Consider the following 10,379-nt stretch of genomic DNA (forward strand, 5'->3'; position numbering starts at 1 on the left):
CAACCCAGCGCCATCATCCCTGGCACAACACAGGGCAATAGGAGACACCAGTCTCTCATGGTTTTCCTCTGATTTCTATACTTGGCCCTGTGGCAAGCATGTCTAATACCTCACCGCTGCACACACACACAATTTATAAATAAATGGAAAAAAAAATCAGTAATAGCCAGGCCTGTAGTGACCTTTAATTCCAGCACTCAGGAGGCAGAGGCTGGTGGGCCTCTGGGAGTTTGAGGCAAGCCTGGTCTACAAAGTGAGGCCAGGACAGCCAAGGCTACACAGAGAAACCCTGTCTCAAAAATAACAACAGCAGCAACAACAAAACCAAAAAACAGAAACAAAAAACAAAACAAAAACCAAATCAGTGATCATGTCATCCCAGGAGGAGAGCTTCTCCTGTATTCTACTTGCTACACACTATAAAAACCCAGAAGATGGGCTGCAATCAAACCTTCCTCAGATCTGCTTCCTTCTAGAAGCAGAGGTCCACCCATTCCTGATTGCTTCCAGCCTTCGAAGGCTGCTCGCATCCAACTGCAAAGCCGGCAATGGCTGGTCTAACTTTGCTTACCCTCCCTCAGTCTGGTCCTGTCAATGCCACTTTCCATTTCTCTCTTTCAGGACCCCTGGGAAGACCTGGGAACCAACCAGAAAATACCCACATCCTGAGGCTATGGATTGGCAACCTGAATTCCATATTGTCCGGAGTAGAACTTGTTCCGGGTCTAAGAGAAACAGCCACTAAATTCTCAGCTCTGCTGTTGCTGCTTGCAAACCAAGGTCAAGATGGGGCTTGTAGACTGTTGATGTTCCCTCACAGAAGGAGGTGGGGGTTGGCCTTGAAGACCGCAACTATGATCCAGCCAGCCCTCCCAGCCGTTTGTATGCAGTTCTGTCCTAATTTGCAGGCACACAGGCTGGAAGGTTAACTGAAGAGAGGTTCCAGTGTGGGCATTTATGGGTTGATGGGGAGGCCATCATCTCTGTTGGGATCAGAACTTGTCGGCAGCTGCTTTGAAGTCACCCACATTCTCGCAGATAAGCCCAACCAACTCTTTGATTCCTGGATCTGGAACTTTCGCTGGCACTTAAAAACAACTTTTAAGCCAACAACAAAAGATAACGCAGGGAAGAAATACTGCTAGTTTCAAGAGAGGCAAGGCCGGAAGCGCGGCCTTATCACTAGGAATTGCGAAATGGGGCAGAGTCCTTCAAATGCAAAGCAGATGCCACCATAGCCTCGCAAGCTCAGGCCTGCACGGTGCCAAGCTTCTCAAGGATCCTGGCTCTTGGACCGCCCCGCTCCGGGCCAGCCAATCAGAGGACGAGGGGGCGCGGCCTGTCCTGCGATTGGTCGAGCGGCGGCGGCCAACTGCGCAAGCGTCCTGGGTGAGTGGTGCTCGGGACTCAGCGCGTGTGTCCTCTGTCCTGCAGTCGCCATGCCAGCCGACATCAGCCAGTGGGCCGGGCCGCTGTGCCTGCAGGAGGTGGACGAGCAGCCCCAGTACGCGCTGCGTGTCTCCTACGCCGGGGTGGAGGTGGACGAGCTGGGCAAAGTGCTGACGCCCACCCAGGTAGGGCGCAGGCCTGCTGGCGGGGGAGGCCCGGAGGCGGCGGGGTGGAGCGGAGCAGGCCTGGCACCCAGAGCCTAGGGGCTCAGCCATTGTGGCCCGAGCTGCACGACAGGAGCCCCACCCGACAGCCGGAGGCCTCTTATGTAACCTTTCTTAACGATCCGGAGCTTGCAGTCAGCCCCCGGAGAGCTGCCTGCACTTTGGAGGACCAGCGCCTTCCCCTTACCTGGTTTGCTTTTCCGCGTCGGGGGTGGGACGGTGACGCTCAAAAACAGCTCCAAGAACAGAGAAAGTGGGTCTAACGGCTCCCGCTGGGCATTTAGAGCGCAGTGTTTGGGGTGGTGACTTGGGCGTTTTCCATCCGATGGCCTGTGCGGTCAGTCTCCATCGGTCCAAACTTCGTACGTGTCCTTGGGTGCTCTCGTTTTTCTGAAGGCAGATTACACCTTAGCTGGCCCCAAAGGCATGGTGACTTGGGACCCTAATAAGGTGATGGGAACCTGGTGCCACCATTGGACTCCTGTCCCACCATTTTCAGTTAATAACGGCAAGTGTTGTTGAGGCTTTGTGTGTGTGTGTGTGTGTGTGTGTGTGTGTGTGTGTGAGAGAGAGAGAGAGAGAGAGAGAGAGAAAGAAAGAGAGATGGATGGATGGATGTAGGGTCTCACTGTGTAGCCCTGGCTGTCCTGGACTTTGTAGACCAGGCTGGCCTCGAACTCAGAGGGATCCAGTTTCTTCTGCCTCCCAAGTGCTGGGATTAAAGGCGTGCACACCACATCTGGCTTCTTCTGTCTTTCCAAGTTTGTCTTATTATTTTTGATTTTTGTTTTATGAGTCAGTGTGTGGGTATGTGTGAGTGAGAGCAGGGAACTGTGAAGGTCAGAAGCAGCCAGGAGATGCAGGCAGTTAAGAGCCACCCCCACCCCCACCCATCACCCGCAGCTGCTGGGTATGGGCATATCCTTTGCAATAGTTCTTAATGGCTGAGCCATCTCTCCAGCCCCAAGCTCCAAGCTTCAAGCTTTTAGGAGAGGCCATACTCAGGAACGTCCATTAATTGCTATTACAAACTATATGTGGGTGAAAAATACAAGGAACTGTTTTTGTTCCCTTAGTAAAAGAAAAAGATTTAAACAAATCCTCACGTTTTACCTTTTAGGAACATAAAATTGCCAAGTGTTGAGTTTTGTTAGCATTGCTGGGTTTTTTAACTCCAAACTGGTGCTTTCCCACAGGTCAAGAATAGGCCTAGCAGCATTTCATGGGATGGCCTCGATCCAGGAAAACTCTACACCCTGGTCCTCACAGACCCCGATGCTCCTAGCAGGAAGGACCCCAAATTCAGGCAAGTCAGGAGGCGGGGAGAGGTGGTCGTCTAGGTGACCTATCTGGTGGAGGTCCCTTGTTAGACAGGACTGCATAGACCCCCCCTGGGGTTGCAGCCCGATTTGCAGTGCTGGGAAGGAAGCCAGGCCTCACGCATGAAGGGCAGAGGCCACCTACACCACATCCCCAGCCCCATAAGCAGGGCTCTCCCTCCCTCCGTGCAGCCCTCTCCCTTGGTCGAGCCTTTCTGCTTTATCATCTGCTCACTGTAGCCCAGCATGGAGGACGTGCTTGGTACACACCTGCCACCTGGTCATCAGGGTCCTCTATTCTCTCTCTCTAGGGAGTGGCACCATTTTCTGGTGGTCAACATGAAGGGCAATGACATCAGCAGTGGCACCGTCCTCTCAGATTACGTGGGCTCTGGGCCCCCCAGTGGCACAGGTCAGTAAAGGCTGCTTTTTGGGGGAAAGGTGGGAGGGCAGGCTGGGTGGAGTGTTAGGATGACCCAGGGGGCTGTCCCAGGCCCTGTTTATTTCCAAGCTCTCCTGTAAGGGCGATGGAAGCCCGTTTGCTTTTCCTTTTGGTCAAGTCCTTTCCGGTGCAGTGAGCCTGTAGGATTGTGGGGGTAGAACCTTGCTCCTGATGGGGTAGGCCCTTGTAGAAACGCTTTTTGGACTTGTAGAGCGATGTGTCTGTATATGATTTTTGGTTCTTGAGAAATCAAAGTCAGGGCCTCAGACACTTGAGGCAAGCTCTGTCACTGGGGCTGTCACGCTCTCTGGGCACAGAGCAAGCAGGCCTGTAGGAAGCTTGCAGAGGGTTTCTGGGGGCTGTGTGTGGGGCAAACAGAGTCGAGCCCCCTCTCTTCTCTGTCTAATCTCTGCTTTGTGTGATCTTGGGAGTTTTTGATCCTGTAAAGAGGAAGTAAACACTATTTTCATACTAATGGCAAAGATTGCATAAAACACTCCCTTTCTCCCCAGAATGTGGTTGGATACTTTGAAAAGATTCGGAGGACCATAGTGAGCCACATTGAAAACACACACACACACACACACACACACACACACACACACACACACACACACACACCCCATTGTGTTTGCACAGAAAGTCAGAGTAACTCCAACATTGAAATTCTCCAGGTTGCATAAGCACCCCCTGGAGCTGGTGGGAGACAGTAACTGCCTGTTGTTTGTTACATGGTGTTCCTTCCCAATGGCTGGATCAAGGCCACAGCGATGATGACTGATGCGTGGCGGATTACGAACTTCTGTGCTTTGTCCTGCCCCCGAGAACTGACTGTAGTAATGAGTACCCACTAAAGACCAGGACCAGGACGCTTGCTCTTGCTCACGTTGTGTCTGTAGGCCCAGAAACTTCCAGGTGGTTTAAAGGCCTCTGGAGTATTCATAACGGGAGAGTAAAGAGACAGATTTCCTGGGGACTCTCGGGTTCTCCAGGGTACCTACAGAAGCAGGTGATTTAATTACAGGCAGGAGACACTGGGGAGGGAAGCAATTCTCTGGAGTCAGAGCTGCGATCTGCTCTGAAGAATAAAACTCCAGCAGCTCGCAGGTGTTTGGAAGGTTTAGCTTGCATAACGAACTGGTGGACCAGAAGGTTTCGGGCAGAGGATTTGAGGCACACACCTCTGGACCCTCTGGGAAGATGGAGGCTCTTCTGTCACCCTGAAGGTCTTAGAGGTGGCCTTGTTCCTGTCACTCCCCTGTAACTCAGCGTTTTCTGACACGTGCTTCCGTGGGCGGCTTTGGCCACTGTGTTCCTGCGGGCAGTGTGTGCATGGTGTGTTACCTGGTGAGTGGCCTCTGTGTGAGAGTCCTTCGGTTCTGGCTTGGGTTCCTAGTTCATTTCCTTTTGTTAATTAGTTTCCCCTGTGACTGTGCTGCACGGTTCAGCCTTCCTCTGGCTGGGCACTTGGGTTGTGGCCAGGATGTGCGTGATTGAATAGAGCCACTGTGTGCCTACTGGGTGTTCCTAAGCAGGGATTTCCACTGCTCTTGGGTGAATGTCCTGAGACTAAGAATTGCTCTGGAGTTCTCCAAAGTGGATGTTTTACACTCTGATCAGCTTGTGTAAGGTTTTTAGGAGTTTGTGGAAATCCTTGTAGCTCCCTGAAGCTTTTGTGATGGCTGGGGTGCTGTGGCTCTTTGCCCAGCACTAGGATGGATGGTGGCCACTTCTATCTTACCATTGTGTATATAAATACCTTTTTAAAATGTGGTTAGACCCATACGATGTTGACGTGGTTTCATGTAGCCCAGGGTGGCTTTGAACTCGCTTTGCACTTGAGAATGAGCCTGAGTTCCTTGGTCCCAAGTGCTAAGGTGTGCACCAGTGTACTCTGTTTATGCTGCACTGTGTGGAAAACCAGGCTGAGGCTTTGCGCGTGTTTGGCTCGAGTATCCCAATTGGGCCAGCGCATCCCGACCCTCAGACTCACCTTCTGGATGATGCTTGTCTCCTGCAGGTCTCCACCGCTACGTCTGGCTGGTGTACGCGCAGGACAAGCCACTGAACTGCGATGAGCCGATCCTCAGCAACAGGTCTGGAGACCACCGGGGCAAGTTCAAGGTGGCGGCCTTCCGCAAGAAGTATCACCTGGGAGCCCCGGTGGCGGGCACGTGCTACCAGGCAGAGTGGGATGACTACGTGCCCAAGCTGTATGAGCAGCTGTCTGGGAAGTAGGGCTGCTGCTGAGGCCAGCAGTCCTGGGGACCCACCCACTCGCAGTATTGTCAAGCTGTGTAAATCATGCCGTTTCTCCCCTTCCTTCCCACCCCCTCCCAGGGAGTCCTGAGCCGAGGCTTTAGGGTGAGTCTTCCCGCTGCCCGCCCTTAGATTCCAGACAGCCACATCCCATTTGTGTTTGGTTAGGCTCCATCTGCGGGGCCTTTGGTATTCTGATAGAGTCATTATAGTGTTGATTTAAGAAGAGCAACTCTGAAAAAGTTGATGTTCCGCCATGACCAGGTCCACAGGAAGAGGGCCAGGGCTAGCGTTGCCTATAAGCGTTTAACAGGGTGACTTGGTCCAGAACCAGGCACTGGCTCCCATCTCAGCTAAGCCCTGACAGTCCAGCTTGGTCTGGTGGCTGCACAGGTGTTAATGTCCCGTTGCTCTAAATGACAGGACTACCGTGCAGAGGCGTTGCCATGGAGAGACCCTGCTAAGCACGCTGCTAATGGTGTGAGCAAAGGTCACTGGGGTTGCCGGGTGTGTTAATCCTGTTCATTGTCAAATAAAGATAAAGGCACTGGATTCAGATGTCCAAGTTGTTTCCTTAGTGTGTGGGCTTCGTACATGGGCAGTCAAGACCCTCTGAGTTAGCAGTGATGTGATCTGCTGGCCACAGGGAGGGTTCTACCATCCCCTCCCTCCTGATGCATTTAAAGGGCAGTGGGAGCGATTCACACAAGAGAGTCAGGCGTGGTGGCGTGTGCCTGTGATCCCAGCATCTCGTCCTAGGTCTCGTGTGAGTTCTAGGCCAGCCTGGTCTACATAGGGAGATCCCGTCTCAAAACAACAGAGCAGCGTAACCATCCTCTCAGGCTTCAGGCCAACCTGGGAATTGTGGGCTGGGCCTGTAATTCCAGCATTTGCAGGGCTGGGGCAGAAGGAGTGTGAGTTTGAGGTCAGTTTGAGCTACATTTAAAAAAAAAAAAAAAAAAAAGGGTAAAGGCCAGGGAGGTGAAAGCATTCATGTCCTGAGTTCAAACCCGAGGGCCCAAGTGGTGGGAGCAGAATAGTGACTACTGCAAATTGTAATTTTTTTTTTTTTAAGATTTATTTATTAGTATACAGTGTTCTGCCGGCATATACGCTTGCATGATGGAAGAGGGCACCAGATCTCATTTTAGATGGTTGTGAGCCACCATATGGTTGCTGGGAATTGAACTCAAGAGCAGTGCTCTTAATTGCTAAGCCGTCTCTCCAGCCTCCCCCCCACCTCCGGGTTTTTCTGTGTATCCTTGGCTGTCCTGGACTCTTTGTAGACCAGGCTGGCCTCAAACTCACAGAGATCCCTCTGCCTGCAAGTTGTAATCTTAACTGCAGTACTTGCACCATGGCATGTGGGCTTCCCAAACACAAATAATTGTAATTTAAAAAACTAAAAATAAAACTGGGCACCTTACTTTTGACAAGTCCTTTCTGGCTAAGGAGGAACGCTGCTGTTGCTTTGTGTCCTTGAGACAGACCTGCTCAGCAGAAGGGTTTGGTGGTTCATAGTTGAGCCAGCCACAGTACGGAAAGTACAGCCAGGTAGTGGGGACTGTTGTGGTGGGGCTGCCTGGCAAATGGAGTTCACATCCTGTCAGAAGAGACAACATGGGGGTGAAAAACCAAAAAAAGTGCCTGTCATCTCAACAGTGTCCTGACGACAGTTCGTGCTTGGGTTTTCTTCTAGAAGAAACAAGATATATGTTATTCTTATATCTTTTTTTTTTTTTTTTTTTAATCTTTATATCTTTATGAGGTAGGTCTTGGTATGAGTACTGGTAAACACTGTTAGGCACCTAACAAAATCAAATAAGAGCGTGTGAGTGTGTGTGTGTGTGTGTGTGTGTGTGTGTGTGTAAGTAAAAATGTGTGCAGGTGCCTGTGGAATCCAGAAGAGGTTGTCAGATCCTCCTAGAGCTGGAGTTAAAGGTGGTTGTGAGCAACTAGCATGGGTGTGGGCATCTGAGCTCAGGTCCTCTGCAAGAGCGGTGCATGCTCTTAGTTACTGACCCCCGCACACACATCTGTATCTGGTAGTGTGGTGTATACATAAGTGCACATGAACACACTCGTGTACACTACAGCACACTTGAAAGTACAGTTTGCACCTGTGGGTCCTGGGGATCAAACTCAAATCGTCGGGTTTGGTGGGTCTCCCTGGCCCTAGGCACTTACTTACCAAACACTAGTCTGTGTGGTAGGTCTTAGGTTAAGGTGCTGAGGCGGACATCTTGAATAAATACATCGTGTTACAAATACGCACACAAGTGTGCATCTGTGCTTATTTGCGTGAATTTGCTGTAGTTGTAAGTAGTACTTCGGCAAACACCCTTCATACGTGGAGAAAGTACTTTGGCAAGCTAATTTTGTGTGGTGGTGGGGGTCCTAGAATTGCACAGGCATGTCCACAGGCATGCATCTTTTTAGTTCTGTTTGTGCAAATTGACCTTCAGGGAGACAGTGGTGTGAGTCCCCTCTCCACACTCAGGCCAGTTGTATTAAACATTTTGACTTGGTGTTTACATGTATTTAAAATCATGTACTTTTTTTTTTTTTTTCCTGTTACACTATTTTTTATGTGAATTTTCTTTCACTAGTTGCAAAATGTTAGATTTTTTTTTTAAGTGATAATCAGGGCGAGGTTGGAACTATAACCCTCTTTACTTCCTTATCAGACTGTGGGGAATGGGGCCAGGGCAGGCAGCAAGATGGCGAGTGAGTAAAGGCACCGTCACCAGATTTGAGGACCCAAGCTTTATGTTTTATCTCAGGGACCAACCCACATGGTGGAAGGGAAGAACAGACTCTCCAAAGTTGGTTCTCTGGTACTCACGTGTGAGGCATGGCACACATGAGTGTGCACACATACACCAAACACATGTAATAAATGGGGGTTGGAGAGATGGCTCAGTGGTTAAGAGCATTGGCTGCCCTTTCAGAGGTCCTGAGTTCAAATCCCAGCACCCACGTGACAGCTCACAGTCTGCTGCCCTCTTGCAGTCTGCAGGCATACATGCAGATAAAACACCTGCTTACATAGCACATCTTAGAAAATAACAAGTGATGGTGCACGCCTTTAACCCAAGGGCCAAGGCAGATGGGTCTCTCTGAGTCTGAGGTCTACAGAGCAAGTTCCAGGACAGCCAAGGTACACAGAGAAACCCTGTCTGGAAAAACAGATGTAATTGATTAAACTGGATCTGACTGACATGGAGCAGCAAAGTCCAGATGTTCTGGCCGCTGCCTGCCCACAGCCTCCCGGGAGTGTAAGCTGAGGGTGTGGGATGAGCACCGGGCGTTAGTGACAAAACACTGAAGGAGCCTGAGGGAGGAAGGTCTGTTCTAGCTAACAGTCTGGGTGTGGAGCCCGTCATCATGGGGAATGCAGGCAGCGGGAGCTTGAAGCAGCTGTCACATTGCATCCAATCAGGGAGGAAAAATGTTTAGTCCAGGAGCCCAGCCCGTGGCATGATGCGAGGGCCTTCCCACATGGACCAACCTACACAGACATGCTCAGAGACTTGGCTCTTCTATGACGGTTCTAGATCCTATAGTAGTTATTAATAACAGCCTAGGGGCTCACAGCCCAATATTCCTTAAAATTTTATCCAAGTATTTTGTGTCTCTGTGCGTGCACACACATACATGCATAATATGTAGGTATGCACCCAGCATGTATGTGGTCACTGAATGACTTGGAGTTGATTCTCTTTCATTCGTTCTTTGTTTTGGTTTGGTTTTTTGAGACAGGGTTTCTCTGTGTAGCCTTGGCTGTCCTGAACTGGCTTTGTAGACCAGGCTGGCCTCGAACTCAGAGAGATCCACCTGCCTCTGCTTCCCTGAGTGCTGGGATTACAGGCATGTGCTGCCACACCTGGGTTGGTTCTCTCTACTTGTTCAGTTATTAAACTCAGCTCACCAGGTTGGCACAGCAAGCTCCTCTGTTGCTGAGCCATCTCACTGGCTCTCAGTTTGCCCATAGCCCAGTCCTAAGGTTGGAATCCTAGGACATGCCTGTCACTCTGACCTCATGTGGAAGGAAACGTGCCACACCAAGCCTCCTGGAATTCCTGAATTCACCTCTAATAAATGGAGATCATATCTCAAAAGCAGGGCTAATATCCCGTCAGTGTGTAAACCCACCTGCACAGGTGGAAGCCTCAGACTTGATTGGAAAGTCTTGAATAATTTACAGATCCACAGGGCCTGGGAGCCTTTTGTAATCTGTTTGCCACAAGCCTCTCGACTCCTGCTCTCATACAGCTCCTCTCGTGCAAGACTGCCTCCTGGTTCCTCGAACGTGCCAGGCATCTTCCAGACCTGACCCTTCACACACTGTCATTTCTGTGAAGCGCTCTCTGCCGACACTCTGTGATGACTCACTCTTACAGTACCTTATCTGAATGGGCTAGGTGAAATTTGCCTGGCTCTACGGCCATGTTTCCATTGCTATTTATTTATTTATTTTATTTTGGTTTTTTGAGACAGGGTTTCTCTGTGTAGCCTAGGTTGTCCTAGACTTACTTTGTAGACCAGGCTGGCCTCAAACTCACAGCAATCCTCCTGCTTCTGCCTCCCAAGTGCTGGGATTAAAGGTGTACGCCACCACACCTGGCCCATTGCCATTTAAAAATGTATGTGCAGCTGGGTGTGGTGGCACACGCCTTTAATCCCAGCAGTCGGGAGGCCGAGGCAGGATCGCTGTGAGTTCAAGGCCAACTTGGTACACCAATG

General features: G+C 50.6%; 1 protein-coding gene across 1 annotated transcript; it reads left to right on the forward strand.

The window, feature by feature from the left end:
- Nucleotides 1-1,374: 1,374 nt before the first annotated feature.
- On the forward strand, nucleotides 1,375-5,710 carry Pebp1 (phosphatidylethanolamine binding protein 1). Its single transcript, XM_051161635.1, has 4 exons — nucleotides 1,375-1,574; nucleotides 2,810-2,923; nucleotides 3,248-3,344; nucleotides 5,395-5,710. The coding sequence occupies exons 1-4, from the start codon at nucleotides 1,440-1,442 to the stop codon at nucleotides 5,610-5,612; spliced, it is 564 nt and encodes a 187-aa protein (XP_051017592.1). The 5' UTR covers nucleotides 1,375-1,439; the 3' UTR covers nucleotides 5,613-5,710.
- The last annotated feature ends 4,669 nt before the right edge of the window (nucleotides 5,711-10,379 follow it).

This window comes from Acomys russatus, chromosome 19 (assembly GCF_903995435.1).
Source record: "Acomys russatus chromosome 19, mAcoRus1.1, whole genome shotgun sequence".
NCBI lineage: Eukaryota > Metazoa > Chordata > Mammalia > Rodentia > Muridae > Acomys > Acomys russatus.

Coding starts and splice junctions, on each gene's coding strand:
- Pebp1 (XM_051161635.1), top strand. CDS start 1,440: ATGCCAGCCGACATCAGCCAGTGGGCCGGGCCGCTGTGCCTGCAGGAG. Junction 1,575..2,809: donor AAGTGCTGACGCCCACCCAG/GTAGGGCGCAGG, acceptor GCTTTCCCACAG/GTCAAGAATAGGCCTAGCAG. Junction 2,924..3,247: donor AGGACCCCAAATTCAGGCAA/GTCAGGAGGCGG, acceptor CTCTCTAGGGAG/TGGCACCATTTTCTGGTGGT.